The 18707-nt window shown below is 38.8% G+C and overlaps 1 protein-coding gene across 13 annotated transcripts in view; it reads left to right on the top strand.

Moving 5' to 3' along the window:
• LOC127644589 (muscleblind-like protein 1) overlaps positions 1-18707 on the top strand; it is an 89425-nt gene that overhangs the window by 43411 nt on the left and 27307 nt on the right. For all 13 annotated transcript variants that reach the window (XM_052127824.1, XM_052127822.1, XM_052127823.1 and 10 more), the window contains exon 3: positions 14819-14989. In XM_052127824.1, the coding sequence (XP_051983784.1) occupies positions 14819-14989 (171 nt within the window). The remainder of the gene's footprint in view (positions 1-14818; positions 14990-18707) is intronic.

Consider the following 18707-nt stretch of genomic DNA (forward strand, 5'->3'; position numbering starts at 1 on the left):
GTGCGTGTGCATGTGCGTGTGTGTATGTGTGTGTGTGTGTGGGGGGGTTTGGGTTGTTTACTTAGGACTTTTTTTTAGGTTACAAACTGGTAATTACAAGAGTATTATGCTATACATTTCTATAAATTTCTAGTGTCCCCATAATTCAAATCGCTTAAAAAACAGACTAAACAAATTATTTATTTTTTTTTATGTAAAAATGCGGAAAGTTTTTTTGTAAGGGTTAGGTTTAGGGGTAGGGTTAGGGGATAGAATCTATAGTTCGTACAGTATAAACATAATTATATCTATGGAGAATCCTCATAAGGATAGCTGCACCAATGTGTGTGTGTGTGTGTTTGCGCGGGCGCGGGCGCACTCACTTTCTCTGTATATGGCTAATTTTGACACCAAGCTTACATTCCAAAATCTGAATGATGAGACGTCTTTTCAAGTGTGTGTGTGTGTGTGTGTGTGTGTGTGTGTTTGTGTGTCTGACTGCTCTCAGATTCCTTGCTCTGTGTACATTTGGTTAGGTAATGGCAAACACACTCAACACTTCAATGTCTTTTTTTTTTAAATTAAACTATACTAAACACCAATAAAATTCAAAGCTTCTGTAAACAGTATGTTGCTACTGAACTCTAAGGTTCAGAGACACTAATATATGCTTCCATCTGTTAGATTACTCATGAAGTTACACAGTAAAACGCCTCTATTTTGGGAGGCTAGTCAAAGTGTATATGTCCAGATTGTAAGCATGTTTTCAGTTGGCTTCAGATCCTAAAAGGAAAGAAATGAAATAGACAGCAATGGGCTTAAATGAATGAGAAACATACCCTAGTACGTCCCCCCTATAATTTCAAAACACTTCTCAACAATGTCACAAACTTTGCTCATATTTGCCAAGATACCAAAGAATGTGACCAGAACTCAGCGATTTTAATATGAACGCCAACATTTAAACAACACCAAATTATCTGAGCCATGCTGTCCATATAAATCATATAGGTCTATACTCTTACTGTCTACCAATAATTGTCACATGGTGTCTATTTTTATTTGTCTTGAAGAATTTTTCGAGACAAAGTTTATACTTTAATGAAACAAAACTGAGGAATCAATTATGGATGGATGGATGGATGGATGGATAGTCTTGAGAAATTGCATGGCTTTAGATGGGCTTTAACTCTTGTGCTCATTGGTCTGGTGTGAAATGTTGCAATAACTCACAGCAAAAGTGTTCCATCTAAACACACTCATCAACCACTAGACTGAGGAACTTAACCAGTCTCACCATGTATGGAGTAAGAGCACCAAATGCCCTACGACTACCGAACCACTGTTAGTAGCACTGTTATGGAATGTACTCTCACTGAAAAGCACAGCAGACACACACACATACTGGGCATTCATTAGAGAATAAAGGACTGTTTGAAAGCATAAACATGAGCATAGTAAATCCACAGAGGACGTTTTCATTCCTGGATCACGCCATAGAGACAACCAAACACACACACATACAGCATGATGATCCTGACCAGTGTGTCAAAACATACATAAATACAATAATTGTTTTGGCACATACTATGGCTATATATCAAAGTACCATATAAACCATCTGATACAATCACTGTACTATGGCACTGCCACAGTGCTTTTCTCTAAAAGGGTAAAAACTGGTCTGAGCCTTTTATGCTCTTTGGAATTCTGGATTCATAACAAAATTCCAAAGAATTGCTTATTGAAGAACATATTTCCATTTTCCTTCCCACATAAATAAATAAAGTTAACTGTACTCTTATAAAATGCAATTTATTAATTTAAAAAAATAATAATTTCACTTGACGACATGCAGTTGAGTTTAAAAACTGAAAACCTGAATTGGCCCTTGAACAAACTTAAATAGACAGCATATCAGGAACACCCTGACCCTGGCCTACTTCACAAACACACAGTATTCATGTGTATGTGTGTGTGTGTGCGCGTGTGTGCGTGTGTGTGTGTGTGTGTGTGTGTGTGTGTGTGTGTGTGTGTGTGTGAGCGTGTATTTATCACTTTGTGGGGACCAAATGTCCCCATAAGGATAGTAAAACCCGAAATTTTTGACCTTGTGGGGACATTTTTTCTGTCCCCATGAGGAAAACAGCTTATAAATCATACTAAATTATGTTTTTTGAAAATGTAAAAATGCAGAAAGTTTTCTGTGATGGTTAGGTTTAGGGGTAGGGTTAGGTTTAGGGGATAGAATATAAAGTTTGTACAGTATAAAAACCATTATGTCTATGGAAAGTCCCCATAAAACATGGAAACACAACGTGTGTGTGTGTGTGTGTGTGTGTGTGTGTAATCTGAGCCCAGCCCTCTGTGTCTCTGTGAGAGCAAGATTTCTGCGCTGGGTGACTCAGCTTCCAGTGACCTCTGGGAGTGGACCCTGGACTTCCAGTGGAGCTGAATATGCTGAGCCATCAAACCTCTGACTGACAGGAAACACATCATCTATCTAGACACATCAATCATACTGAAGAGGGAGGGGTCACAAAACTGAATTACTTTATTTTTGAGAGACTCAAAGTAATGACCCTCACGCACACAAAACACTACACACACAGACAGTACATGTGCCAGACATTTCTGGATGAAAATCATCTCCTCTCTGTGTGTAATTTAAAGACACGGGTAGAGAGAATATATATATATATTATGTTTTGTTTAAGCAAGCATCTTAATGGAATCATTCAAATACTCACCAAATGCATGGGTGAGAGTGTGTTTTGAGTGCATTTGGGTTAGTTTGTGAAGCGTCATATCATAGGTAAAATGCATATAATTACCAGCATTTTTTGAGGTTTTGAATTGCATTTCTCACACAATGATGCGCATGTTACTAGCCCTCCACAGGCTGTTTGCTCAAACCTTGTGTCTGTCGTGGTCATGGTTTCTTAGCAACAGAGCCCTCAGTCTAAGCTGAGCTCATTCTGATGTGTATTTATGAAAAAGGATAGAAAATACTAAATCAATTATCAAAGCAATGGACAAATGAAGAAAGAGAGAGAAAAGAGAATTAAAGTAGATTTTAAGAAGTATATTTTTTTAGGTTTACAAGCTATGATATTTGTTTTAATGCCAGTTAGATGGTGGTACTGTATGTTTGAAATGGAATGCTTCCTTACAACATACTTTGCTACTTGTGCTTCTTTATAGTAAGACCTTGCTGCAATCGGATATAAAAAGAATGCAGGGTGTACCAATGAAAGGAATAGTTCACCCAAAAATTAGTAGTACAAGCCATTCTATGCATACTGTCTAGTCCAAACATATCTGTCTATATTATGAACCATGTGTGTGAATGGGTGATTGGGAAACAGTGTAAAGCGCTTTGGTAACCTCTAAGGTTAAAAAAAGCGCTATATAAGTGCAGACCATTTACCATTTACCAACCATATCTACTGTATAATTTATAATGCCTAGAAATGATTTAGAACACATCATAGGCAATCAAACTACACTAAACTGCATTCGATAAGTATTAGCTGAGTTTCCACATATTGGTGGAAAAGCCCTGCACAGGACCTGAAAGAGATCACATTCCCTTCGAGAGTAAGTGAAAGAAAGATTGATAATCCTATAGAGACTATATGGATAATCCAGGGATTATAATCCTAATCCTGTGTCACACTGGACAGCTCACATCCCTGCTAAATGGGTAAATTGCCCTAAAGCTACTGAGAACACAGTTAATCCTGTTACTGAGATCCATGTAATATCACACTGATAAGGTTATCATACAGAAATGGCAAAGCATGTGTGTGTGTGTGTGTGTGTGTGTGTGTGTGTGTGTGTGTGTGTGTGTGTGTGTGTGTGTTTTTGTGATTTACGAGGACAATTTTGTAAGTTACAAATTAGTAATTACAAGGGTATTATGCTATAAATGTGACTTATGAGGACATTTCTAGTGTCCCCATAATTCAAATCGCTTAAAAATCATACTAAACAATGTTTTATTGAAAATGTAAAAATGCAGAATGTTTTCTGTGATGATTAGGTTTAGGGGTTGTGTTAGGTTTAGAGGATAGAATCTATAGTTTGTACAGTATAAAAGTCATTATGTCTATGGAAAGTCCTCATAATGATAGGTAGACCAACGTGTGTGTGTGTGTGTGTGTGTGTGTGTGTGTGTGTGTGTGTGTGTGTATTTATCACTTTGTGGGGACCAAATGTCCCCATAAGGATAGTAAAATCTGAAATTTTTGACCTTGTGGGGACATTTTGTCGGTCCCCATGAGGAAAACAGCTTATAAATCATACTAAATTATGTTTTTTGAAAATGTAAAAATGCAGAAAGTTTTCTGTGAGGGTTAGGTTTAGGGGTAGGGTTAGGTTTAGGGGATAGAATATAAAGTTTGTACAGTATAAAAACCATTATGTCTATGGAAAGTCCCCATAAAACATGGAAACACAACATGTGTGTGTGTGTGTGTGTGTGTGTGTGTGTGTGTGTGTGTGTGTGTGTGTGTGTGTGTGTGTATGTGTGTAAGTACACGGATCCAAATGACATTAATGACTGCAGGCAGGTCTGTAAACTTTGACCCACCCTTTCGGTGGGGTCATTTGGTAGCATATGAAATGTGTGAGTAAACCATGACAGGAGTTAGACATCGACAACAAATGAGTACAGGGAGAGCCAATGGCTGTGTCAAAGGAGGTTATACCTGGAGAAAAAGAAAGAGGCAAAGAAACTGTTAACGAAAAAAGATTTGACAGACGGAGCGACAGCCAACATGACAGCTGACTGAGCTCTGACACTTCTCTCTCTCTCTCTCTCTCTCTCTCTCTCTCTCTCTCTCTCTCTCGCCTCCAGCGACAAATGAAAGAAGGATGTCTTAATGAAAATAAAGAGCTAGATTGCTTTTGAGCACAGAGACTTTTGCGCACACACACTCCAAACATGTCTGTCAGTAAACTAAGTCACCGCAAGTACAAAGGGACTCTGTTGATGGGGGAGAGCAGCGGCTGACACTATACACAAAGATAAGAATATATTCTATCCTCTTACTGCTCTTAAAGTACTAGCTCACCCAAAAATGAAAATTCTGTCATCATTTACTCACCCTCATTTCATCCCAGATGTGTATGACTTTCTTCTGCAGAACACAAAGATGTAAACTTTGAATCTTCAGAAGCAAATATAAGCAGCATAAAAGTAATCCAGACGACTCTAGACATTAAATCCATGTCATCAGACATGGCATGATAGGTGTGAGTGAGAAACAAATCAATATTTGAGTACTATTTTACTATAAATCTCCACTTTCACTTTCACATTCTTCTTTTGGGCAGGGAGGTGGGGGTTTTTTTGTAAATAAAAAAAGGGCTTAAATATTGATCTGATTCTCTCCCACACCTAGCATATCACATTAGAAGATATGGATTTCACTACTGGTGACATATGGATTACTTTTATGCAGCCTTTATGTCCATTTTGGATCTTTAGATTTCTGGTCACTATTCACTTGCACTGTATGACCTAGAGATTTGAGATATTCTTATAAAAATCTTTGTTTGTGTTCAGCAGAAGAAAGAAAGTCATACACATCTGGGATGCCATGAGGGTAAATGAAGAGAGAATTCACGCTAGTGTCATCTTTGATTTTTAATGGAAATGACAACAAGGCTGTGAGGATACACTTACCATCTCTTCACTGGCACAAACGGTATAAAGCTTTATGAAGTTCCTAGATCAAATCTGATTTTCCACAGCTCGTTTTGTCTGGAGTTCTTTGTATACTAAATGTTCTTGGATAGATATTTTATCAACATTTTTTCCGTGGAATGATCCAAACGATCCACTTTAAACTGCAGTACAGCCCATTGAAGAGACTGTAAGTCTATCTCTCACAGCCTCATTGTTATTCCCATTCAAAATCAAAGATGGCGTTAGCGTGAATAAGGTCTGCCTTTCAGAAAGAAGACCTTGAGACTTCTAGAATTCTCTCCCAGCCCTGTACTCATCTGAAAGTTGAGATGAGTTCATATTTTCCCCTGGAATTTCAATCCAGCTGTAAAAGGGAGCATCAGCCAATTATAGAGCTGAGGGAACAATTCTTGATTCAATTGACAAAGCTAGCGTTAAAACGTAAAGGCAACATGTGATGTAAAACAAGCAATTTTCTTGCAAATTTCCCTTTTGCCCTTCCCAAATCTATATATAGAGAGTAATCTGCAAAAATGTATCATTCATAATGTTTACGTCACAACCATGAGTACATAAAGAAATGACCACCCATGTATATACTGTATATTTATATATATATATATATATATATATATATATATATATATATATATATACACACACACACACTGCTGTGCAAAAGTTTGGAGTTTCTTGACTGAAATGTTCTCATGATCTTAAAAACCTTTTGATCTGAAGGTGTATGCTTAAATGTCTTAAATTAGTTTTGTAGACAAAAATATAATTGTTCCACCATATTAATCTATTCAGTATTCATTCATTTACTCAGCCTCATGTTGTTCCAAACCTGCATATGTGGAACACAAAATAGGCAGAATGTTAAGGATTGACAGTCGCAGTCACCATTCACTTTCATTAAATCTTATTTGTTCAATGAAAGTGAATGGTGTCTGAGTCTGTCAGTCCCTAACATTGTACCTAACATCTCTTGTGATCTATGATGAAAGTGATACAGGTTTGGAAAAACATGAGGGTGAGTAAATGTTGACTGAATTTTGGGGTGAACTGTCCCTTTATTGACTAATAGTAATTAATGTGCTTTGGAAAGAGTGATGGATATTGCATTCAGTGGGGACTCCAATTAGTTGGCGCTGGAAAATTGGTTAGGTCACAGTGTTAGAAGTTACATTTAAATTTATGCATTTAGCAGACGCTTTTATCCAAAGCGACTTACAGAGCCCTTATTACAGGGACAATCCCCCCGGAGCAACCTGGAGTTAAGTGCATTGCTCGAGGACACAATTGGTGTCCACTCAAGTTAGTTGCCTTTGTAGACAGCTGACAACAAGGCAGCTCACTAGGTAATGGAACAGAGCTGATATGTTGCTATGTGCAACCAATAAACTAACTGACCTGCCATATCAGTGCATCCTCTCTCTCTCTCTCTCTCTCTCTCTCTCTCTCTCTCTCTCTCTCTCTCTCTCTCTCAGCTGTCAAGACGCAGAGTGATAGTCAGGAATGACTTTCCTTGTAGCCTCTCTGATTTCACTGACAGGGCGGTTTACACTGGCCTCTGTCTGACGATCCAGTTTCAAATGCATTGCCTGCCATGCGCAACTGAAAGATTTACACCCCTCTGATAAGACAACACACACAAGAAATGAAGAGCTTCAAATTAACGTTTGAGGCAGGTGCTCTGTGAACTGGCCAGACTGCACTAGATTCACTGAAAATGGAATTAAAGTTATGTAATTGTAGGATTTGTTTTATATTTCCAAAAACTTTCCAAGTAAGCCATTCAGGTTGATTTCCCTGAAAAGTGTAAACTCGATAACAGGGGTGAGGAAACATTTTCCCATTAAGGGGTATTCAAGTATTTACAAAATTATCCGCAGGCCATACAATTGCTTGCAATTTCTGATTGTGGGTTGAAATTAACGTACGCATTCCGCTACGTGTTCACGCACCAAGATAAAACACTAAAAGGTCTGTCTATTATTCAATCTTTCGCATTATTATTTCAAATTATTTGTAATCATTATTTTACTTGTAATTTATCTTACGGTACATTGAATCAAGGCCACTTTTTTGCTTTTCAAATTATTTCTCAAATGGCCTCACGGGCCTTATATGCCCCCGAGGCCTGATATTACTCACCCCTGCTCTATAACATTGCGCTGTTTGTTTAAGGTCACTGGTTCGATCCCCACAGCCACCAACATTGTGTCCTTGAGCAAGGCACTTAACTCCAGGTTGCTCCAGGGGGATTGTCCCTGTAATAAGTGCACTGTAAGTCATTTTGGATAAAAGTATCTGCCAAATGCATAAATGTAAATGTAAATGCAATAATACAGCTATGTTGTCATGACAACTACATATTGTAATCCTGGTAATGGATATAACTTTGCACAGATTAGGTTAGTAAGTGATTCTGTCACACTAAATACATGTTATCACATATAATAATTACATCTTGTGGCTATATTTTTGAAATTATATGTATTTATTGTTTATGGACTGGCCATATTCACTTCAATCATAAGTGCTTACTGCAATCATCTGAACAATTAAACAGCAGAGAACTTTTATTCTGTCTCTGAGCATTGAGGAAGACGACGGTGCAGGTTGACCAATCAGAAGAAAGGGGCGTTTCAGGTCCACCCATAAGTGTGAATCAAATATTCAAGCCATATTGTATATTAGTGAAATTAAATAAATACATTTTTTCCCCAATTTCCTATTTTTACCTTGAGCATTAAATCGAAATTACAAAAAACAAGTCATTATCTGTTTTTTTAATACTGGTTTTGTAAACGAATAATGAAATAACGAGTAGCTTTTCAGATTTTGAATTTAAAGACCTGGAACAGTCTTTTAATGGAGCACAATCTGAACACAGAGCCCTTGTTTTGATGGAAAAGTATCATTTTAACCCTGTGAATTTCCTTAAAAGCACAGTTAGCCTGTGCAGCTTCACTGCAGTAGTTTACGATAAGGTGCGAGTGGGGTTAGCTGGGGTGAATGTAACTTGACTCCGCTACCACAGACACAAGTGGCTCAGCCCGTATCACCCAACTCCCATAAACATGTCTCTCTTTTATCCTTTCCCTTGATGGTCACCCCATTTTTTCACCTCTGCCCTGCATCTTTTTTTTTCCTTTCTTTTTTTGCCTATTTTCTTGGCAGGTCAGAAAATGCACATCTATCGCACATGCTCAGTAAGACCTGTGGGCCTGACACACCTTGCACTGAATGCTCTCACCCCACAAACAGGCTTCTGCATGTACAGATCAGCATACAATACACACACCCATGAAGATCCACTAACCGCTTTCAGCATTTGCATTTGGGTAGTTGACAAAAGACGCCAGCAGGTAGGGGACCAGTCTCCCAAGGAGATGCGTGCTCTGTGTTTGAAGGCAGCGGTGATGAGTCTGTATTTTTTTCATTGACCGTTGGCTGCCGTCGGGCATTCCAGGTTCTTCCATTCATTTGAACAGAAGTGGGCCATGTCTGCTAAATGTTCATTTTGAGTTGTTAGACACCCCTAATAAACTTAAAAAGCTCATAAGCTCTCCACACAACACAAAAATTCCAGACATATAGAGAGACATACTATATAAAGATGAGTAGAGTAATGAGTATCGAGTACGGATTTCATTCTCTGGCAACTAAGTGACGTCTCACAGAAGCCAGCTTACCTAATGCCTTTAGCAGATGGGAGACTCTTTGACTGGCCAGCACACATTTGCATGCATGTGTGTGTGTGTTATTTTTTTACATGCTGTATAGACAGGATAGCAAACTTAGTTTACAGTTCTAGAATGTTCTGCCAGCTGTGTTTAGCTTTAAGCTCAAAGACTCAAACACTATGTTTTATGGCTAGTTGGACACATGTAGAAAGTGAATTAAATGTAAATGTGTTTATATTAGAAGTAAAAGGCCAACAATGCACTGCATAAATAATTCTTTACTCAGTATTTTGTCTTGTTTTCCAGTAAACATCCTTAAAACAAGACACATTTACTTGAGAAGCAAAATAATGTAAGATATTGTTTTCAGAGAAGTCTAACAAAATGTGGTGATATTTTATTATATTTTTGCCAATGGGGTAAATCTTAGTTAAATCTAACAGGTTTTTCAGCATTCAATATCACACATTTTTGTTAGATTTCCCTGAAAAGAAGACTTAATATATTTTATCCAAAGGTTTAGATATATTTACTGGACAACAAGACAAATATAGGCCTACCGATTTTTTTGTAGTAAAATAGTCTAGAAATTAGGCCTATCAATAAACTGGCATATTATTTTGTACTACACAGGGACAGATTATGACTTGCAAAGGCCCTTGGGCCAATTATCTCCAAGGACCCCCCTCCACCCAAAAGTTGTTGAGAAATGGTCTTGAAAACCAAAATGGTTTTCAAGCAGGGGTATCACCAAACTAGATCACACAGCCTTAAAGCCCAGGGCACCCCCCGGGCAGTCAAGAGCCCCCTGGTAGTCAAGGGCCCCTGGGCACTGGCCCCATTGGCCCTATCGGTAATCCGTCCTTGGTACTACATGTTACCTGTCTGCTGATGTGTTGTTGTGAAAATGTGATCGTTGACCGTTTTAAGGTCGCACTAGAGTCTGTGTGTTAATGCGATAAGAAGGTAAAAGTGTCAATCCGCATGGCTCTTTCCTGTCTAATGGATCAAAATGAGTCAATTTGCTGCGCAGATAACACTATTTTACAGCATCTTGGAAACAAATACGGTTATTGTGCACTTTAAATCCAGTTTTGTGTAAAAAGGTATTTTTGGCAGTCCACTGAAGTGGCAGGGTGAATAAATGGTGACAGAATGTTCAATTTTGGGTGAACTATCCTTTAACGTGTTGGTGAAAACATTGAGTTGTAACTCATGGCAGGGAATGATTGGATTTTTGGTCTCTCTGCCACATAGCATTAGTCCATTTCATGCCTATAAAGGACATGTAGTGGGAAAGTCCTTGGTTTATTTATGTCTGGAAAACTTCCGTGTTATGTTAAAACCTCATTCACTTGGATCGCACTTGACGTTTCACTGCAGCCTGTGGAGATCTTGACTTTTGACATCATCACTGACCAGGATGAATTGATCACACCTGTTAACATATGATAGGTGGACAAGGACAAACTCACGAGAGGGCTCAACATTCAGGGTGTGTGTATGTGTGTGTGGTATTGCAAGGGGAACTGCTTGGAGGAACCTGACTCCCGGCTATTTTCCCTGCCCTCAGTTTAACTGGCCTGACCTCTCTAGCACAATGTTTATTTAACATCTTATACTCAGAAGATATGCCCCCCAAACACTCTCACATACACTTACCATGCACTTTTTGTTTGAAAGAGCCCATTCACTTCACTACTTGTTAAAAAGTTATTATTAACTTCTGGTAATTTTGTTGATGTAGATCGCTGTCAGTGTGAATGCCTCATAAAGCTGTAATAATAGTTTGTTAGTTCATTTTAGTTAGTTTTCATTTGAATTATTTAGTTGATTTAGCGATCGTTTTAGTTTATTGCACTCTGTCTTTCTATATCTTTACTCTTCGGACCCTAAATCATTTATTTTTTCCAATTTTTCCAATTTAATTTAATTTAATCATTGTGTAGCTATTAAAAACATTTTCAATAGCTACACTGTGTTTCACATAATATAGCTGCATCTTTTTACAATAAAGTACTGTATACTGTACCATATTTTACTGTGAAATCAATCCAGACTAGGTCATTTTATATTGCAACACAACAAATTACTTTAAAAATAACTGCCAGCAAACTTTTTGGCATGGAGTGCCATTTATTATTTTCCTGGTTAATGCCGACCCCCCAAGTTTGAGTCTACTTATGAAAAAGTTTCTATTTTGCATTTTCTATTTTAATCATTTATTTATCATCACAATTATATTATCAGTATAACTGTTTGAGTGAAAAAAATTGATTGATTGAGTTTTGGAAAACTCGCATTCAAAAAATCTTGCATGTGAATTTTCACTGAGCATCTTGTGAAAGTGCTTTAATGAAAGAAACCCTGTCCTTTTGTACAAAATGAGTTAACACAGTTAATGTCACAAATTTGTTTATTTTATTGCTGATCACAAAATTGTGTGGAATCTTAAATATTTCTTAAATTATGTTATAACGTATATATTAATCATATAATCACCAGCACGCAAGCAACAGCGAGAGAGGAGCAGTCTATTTTATTTAAAGGAGATCTATTATGCCTCTTTTTACAAGATGTAATATAAGTCTCAGGTGTCCCCAGAATGTGTCTTTGAAGTTTCAGCCCCATGATCATTTATTATACCATGTTATAAATGCCTCTTTTTGGGTGGAATCAAAAACACACCGATTTTGTGTGTGTGTCTCTTTAAATGCAAATGAGCTGCTGCTCCCCGCCCCCTTTCTGGAAGAGGGCTGTGCCTTTACAGCTCGTGCTTCGAATACTACAGCAACAACAAATCAGAACCAATATGACTGACAGCATAAATACCGGAGTTCAGCCATATATGTATGAATATATATATATATATATATATATATATATAGTCTCCTTGAATACAATCAGAGACAATGGTAACTGACAGTGAGCGTTTTCGGGTTAAAAATGTTAAATAACGACATAGCTCTGGCCTCCATGAATACAAGCAGGTACAATGGTAACTTTAGCTGCATTAGCCGTGGAATCAGCTAATAAGCACATTCGGAAAGGCGATTTGCAAACATTCACAAAATATGAAGTGTGATACTTACATCTTCAGGATATAAAGCTGGAACACGAACAGTTGGTACTGATCCATGCTTGAGAATCAAATGTTTTGGAAATCCTGCTTTATATTGACACTCATTCACAAAGCAGTCTGGTGTAAAATGATTTGCACAAACATACACAGATTTTTGTATGTTTTGGGGCACATTTCCTTCATTAACAAAACTTGTCCTCTGCATCTTCAGCCACTGATGCCGGTAGTACATGAAGACTCTTATGTTCACTTTTACAGCCATCAACAAAACACGTATGATGCTTATGAAGCTGAGACATTCTTCTTCTCACTATATTGGCTCTAGTGTGGAAAACAAATGGCGGACTGTGTGTAGATCACTCAGGGGAGGATCTATGATTGATAGAAATATAAGAAAGAGGAGTGGGTGGACTTTTAACATTGTAGGGTGGTTGTGTACACTTACACTGCTGACTCACATTTATGAACAAACACCATGTAAATGTGAATTTTGCATAATAGGTTCCCGTTAAGTTTTTCGCACCTGCATTCTAATCTACATCTTGATGTAATCCTCATGATCACGCAGTGTGTTTTCATCGGCTGAATGGGAGACTAAACACTATTAAAGTGTGATAAAACTCGCGCTGTGTGTGAAAGCCATTCTCGCATCACAAGGGAGGGAAGTATGTATGTATGGATGGATGGATGGATGGATGAATGGGTAGGTAGGGAGGGTGGTATGGATGATTGATGGATGGATGGATTAATGGGTAGGTAGGGAGGGTGGTATGGATGATTGATGGATGGATGGATGAATGGGTAGGTAGGGAGGGTGGTATGGATGATTGATGGATGGATAGATGAATGGGTAGGTAGGGAGGGTGGTATGGATGATTGATGGATGGATGGATGAATGGGTAGGTAGGGAGGGTGGTATGGATGATTGATGGATGGATGGATGAATGGGTAGGTAGGGAGGGTGGTATGGATGATTGATGGATGGATGGATGAATGGGTAGGTAGGGAGGGTGGTATGGATGATTGATCGATGGATGGCTTTTCACCCTCCACAATTTTAACATATTTTATGCATTTTGTTTCCCTGACTTGCTGTAAAACTTTTTTGAAACAATATGTGTTGTGCAAAGTGCTCTGACTTGATCTGACTTTTGTTGCACTGAAAGTGTTGAGGAGACAAAAGTAGATTCATTCGCAACTTCCCACAACTTTATTAACCATGTGGTGTCAACCAGATAGGGCCTGTTCATATGGCCACATGGAACCAAACCTACTGCTATAATTAAACATTTAACCACGGAAATGGACAATAAGAGTTTATAGGGCTCTGTTTTTGGCCACAGCAGACAGACAGGGCTGGACAGTCACTGCAGACATGTGGCGTTAAATGAGGGCAGATTAATGACTGACTGCTAAGGAAAGGACAGCTTCCTGATATTCTCACCAACGCAGCCCAAATAAAGACACACATCATCTCGGTGTACGAGGGTGGGGGTCACACGGGGTTACTGCAGATCCATAAACTCATCAGCTGAATTTCTCTCACACTGACGTGACTCATTAGTCAATAATCTGCTAATCAATAGAGTGACAGGCTGTCAGGCCGGATTCAACATGGGCCGAAAGCAGCTGCCGAGGGAGCAGTCAGATACATCAGAGCTCAGGGCTTTCCCGTACACTCAATACGGTCAGCTGGAAAAGAACACGTGTCTCTATAATCGAAAGTCAAATGGAGAGAATGAACCAAAACAGGATATACAGTTGCATGCCATTAAAATTTATTTTCACATTTATATGCCTCTAATAATGTATTAGGTCATTTATAAGGGCATTTTTGGCCCTGTAGGTTTAATAAACTCCTTAAAAACTCCCTTGTCACACTCTCAATAATTTATTTAATTTGTCTACTAACAATGTCCAACAGTGAATGTACATGAATTACAATTTTTGTCATTTCCTGAAACGTCATGAACATTTCCACCACAATGTCCTTTCCTGTACATTTCAAATGATTTATCGTGTTGGAAAGCATTCTGTGAAGGAAATTACAGCGCTGGTAATGAGAACTGATTCGTCTTTGTTTTCATCACACATCAAATGCCTCGTATTTGATTTCAAGCATGCTTTTTACTGACAGTGTTGTGGCAGAATTGATGGTTGCGGTGGAAATGATTGAAGCACAGTCATAATTATTCTAAAATAATTTGTATTTGATAATCTGTTCATTTAAATAGAATTCAACCCATGGAACATGACATTGCCTGTAGTTTAAGAAAACAACAATTGATATAGCTCTTATTTTCTTTCCTCCGCATGCTCTTTCTTTCTCTCTCTCTCTCTCTCTCTCTTTCTTATTCTTGTTTCTCTCAGGGTCGCTGTTCCAGAGAGAACTGCAAGTACCTGCACCCTCCTCCACACCTGAAGACACAGCTGGAGATAAACGGCCGTAACAATTTGATCCAGCAGAAGAACATGGCAATGCTTGCCCAGCAGATGCAGCTAGCCAATGCCATCATGCCTGGAAGTCAGCTTCAGCCAATGGTGAGGCTCGATTCTTTTTTTTAAGGCATAACAACACCCACCTCTAAGAAAAGGCAGTTTTGAATAGCATTTTCTCTTACCAGGATTCCATTGATTATGAATTAATCTTTTGATCCTTTTTATAAGTGTGTGATTGTTTGAAATGTACTTATGAACAGGGTTGTGCAGAATACTTCTGGGCTGGATACTAAATGCTCTCTCTTAAATGTATTAAGGAACATATTCTAATATATCACATAAAACGTTATGTATAGTGTATGAATACATTTAGAATACATATTCATAAAGGCAAGGTGCAATTTAAAGAATTATGTGTGATATTCATTGCTATGTTATCTGAACCGCTTCACCTCCACTTTTAACATTCAAGTGAATCTGGAGTTGGACACTAATGTTTTTCTTTACAGATATTTTATATTTTAACATTTTATTCTTCTTCTTAGACCATTATTTGATTGGACTGACAAAGAATAATGGTAACACTGTACAATAAGTTTCCATTCTTTAACATTAGTTAATACATTAGGTATCATATAGGTATGAACAAACAATGAGCAATATTTTTAAAGCATTTATTAATCTTTGTTAATGTTGCTTAATAACATACTATTGCTCATTGTTAGTTCATGCTAGTTCATAGTGCATTAAATATGGTGTGGCTGTGGAACAGGTGGTTGAGCGGGCTGTCCACTAATCGCATGGTTGGTGGTTTGATTCCTGGCCCACATGACTCCACATGCCGAAGTGTCCTTGGGCAAGACACTGAACCCCAAGTTGCTCCCAATGGCAGGTAGCGCCTTCCATAGCAGCTCTGCCATCATTGGTGTGTGAATGGGTGAATGAGACGCAGTGTAAAGTGCTTTGAATACTGTTAACGTTAAAAGGCGCTATATAAGTGCAGACCATTTACCATTAACCATATTTATTTCTAAGATGATAACTAGGTGCTACTTGCAGAAATGAAAGTAAACTATGTAGTATATGAATGATTTTAACTAGGTTTGCTTACATATTTCCATATTTTGGCCTGTTTAATCTTTTACTCTTTAATTAATGACACTTTTATTTTGGGGTGCTTTTAATTATTTTACTCTTACTTAGTTTTTTTTTGTTACTGTTTTATTTATTTATTTATTTATTTTTGTGCCACTTCATATGAGATGTTTTTTTAGAAAGTGAGATATTAATATATTAATATGCCTGCATGTTGCAATATGTGTCACGCTGAACTGGCCTCCCATACGTCTAGAAGCCTCAAATTGTACAGAAGCTTTTAAATGAGGTTTTTCTGTTGTTGTTGGAGCACCTCTGATCTTCTTCAAGCCCCTTTACCTCTCCCAGTTTTTGCAGTACTTTCTCCCATATTTCACCTGTTCTTGTGTTGTTTATAACTGCTATTTTTCAACAGATCTACTTTCTGCCAGATTTCGATGTGGACATGTCTCACCAAATGCTTATTGAGAGCTGTCCATCTTTAAACAGCAAAGCTCGGCACAGAAGCCGCATCTGCAGCTGCATAAATGTATTTACACAGTAATTACAATCGCGGAAACAATGTATCATAATCTAATGTTATAATTGTGAAAAAACGTTGCTGGCTATATGCACAGCTGACAGCGCGCTGATTGTTAAAACAGTGTGCCGTAGAGATGGGCGGATCAATCCTAATGTATCGATACTTCCGATACTGATCAATACTCGCATACCAATACCGAAATTAAAGGTTTGAACTAAACTAGTGATTTAATTATTTCTTTACAATACTATTGCATTTCGTGAGAGTCAAAGTGAAAAAAGAACTAAATGAGAAAATAGTGTATGATTGGATTTATTTCTCCTTCCACTCATTAATGCGCAAGTATTTACTCTTTTTTTTTTTTTTTTATTAATAATGTTTTAAAAGAAAATTGTTTCACGGCTTATTTTTTGAAGAAATAATAATGCGATTATTCCAAACTGATTACAATATGGCACCATTTCTTTCATGAATTTCAGCTTTAATAAGACTTATTTTTTTACTGTCTCTAAGCAGTCACAGACAGTGCTCATTTGATATAGATTTATTTAAAGGAATATTCTGGATTCAATACAAGTTAATCTCAATCGACAGCATTTGAGGTATAATGTTGATTACCAAAATTAGTCCCTCCTGTTCTTTAAAAGAAGCAAACATTTAGGTAACAGTGAGACACTTACATTAGAAGTGAATGGAGGCCAATTGACTGTATAGCCACAAGACATAAACAATATGCGTGTTAATGTGATTTTAGTGTGATAAAATCACTTACTAACCTTTTCGGTGTAAAGTAGTTTCCAATTACAACTTTATGTCGTTATGTCAACCAACACAAAAAGGACTGTAGAATTGATCATTTAAAAAACTTTACACCTCAAATAATGAATGAGTTTTAACTAGGGCTGTCAATCGATTAAAATGTTTAATCTAATTAATTACATGGTGTCCCGATTAATTAATCGCAATTAATCGCATATACAAATTGTGACCCGCACAAGAAGAGACAGTCACAATGTCGAAGTCAAACAGCTTTATTAGAACAAAACGTGCAAAGTACACAAAAAGGGCAAATCCAGTGAAGAGTAGTCAAAGGGAGCGTGAGGTCGAAGCCGGGGAATCAGTAGATGAAAATGACGAGACTAGTGGGAGCAAAAGACAGGGGAACAAGGGGAGCTGGCAAGCTAAGAGGAAGACAAGAGGAGATCAAAACTAGACGAGACTAGCGGGGAGCAAAGACACGGGAAACTAAATACAATAACCAACACCCGTGAAACGGATGTGCTGTGGTATTTATAGGGGAAGGTGCAGGTGTAAACAATGAAAGGTGATGAGAGGAGTGCAGGTGAAACGAATAAAGGGGTGATTGAGACGAGTGCAGGTGGTCATAATGTTCTGGCCATAGGAGCATGCATGAGAGCCCGAGGGGGGAGATAGCGTACGAGCATGTGAGCTCGTAGCAGCAAAAACGAGCGAGCAAAATGGGCGTGGAAGCCCGAGGGAGCAAAACGAGCGAGGCAGCTCGAGGGAGCAAAACGAGCGTGCGAGCTCGAGGGGGCAAAACGAGCGTGCGAGCTTGAGGGAGCAAAACGAGCGTGGAAGCTCGAGGGGGCGGAGCGAGGGAGCGGGGTTCGTGACAGTACTCCCCCCTCTAAAACGGACGGCTCCTGACGGCCGCGCTCGGTTGTGAGGAAGTGGTGCTGGACGATCCCAACAAACAAAAAACCCTGAACAGACAACCCAGAAAACACACAAACAAAATTGAGGACAGTCCAAGGGGCACAGAGGGAAATGAGACAGTCCATGGGGTCAATGGGCAGTTTCAAGGCAAGGTCAGGGGGAACATAGCGGACAGGCGGGTGGTCGGGAGATCTAGGGGGCATCCAAAGGGCAGAGACTGGGTCAGGGGGTCTGGAAGGCGACTGGAGGACAGGGACTGGGTCCGGGGGTCTGGAAGGTGACCACCGGACAGGAATAGGGTCCGGAGGCCAGGGAAGAGGCCACCGGACAGGGAGAGTGTCAGGAAGTCCGGGCTGAGCCGTGAAAGGCGGAGCTGTCAGAGGCGGCACAGTAGGCGGCTCTGGAGGCGGGGTTCTGGAAGGCTCTGGAGGTGGAGCCGAAGGAGGCTTTAGGGGCGAAGGCCTGGAAGGCTCTGGAGGTGGAGCCGAAGGAGGCTTTAGGGGCGAAGGCCTGGATGGCTCTGGA

This window comes from Xyrauchen texanus, chromosome 6 (assembly GCF_025860055.1).
Source record: "Xyrauchen texanus isolate HMW12.3.18 chromosome 6, RBS_HiC_50CHRs, whole genome shotgun sequence".
In the NCBI taxonomy this organism is placed as follows: Eukaryota; Metazoa; Chordata; class Actinopteri; order Cypriniformes; family Catostomidae; genus Xyrauchen; species Xyrauchen texanus.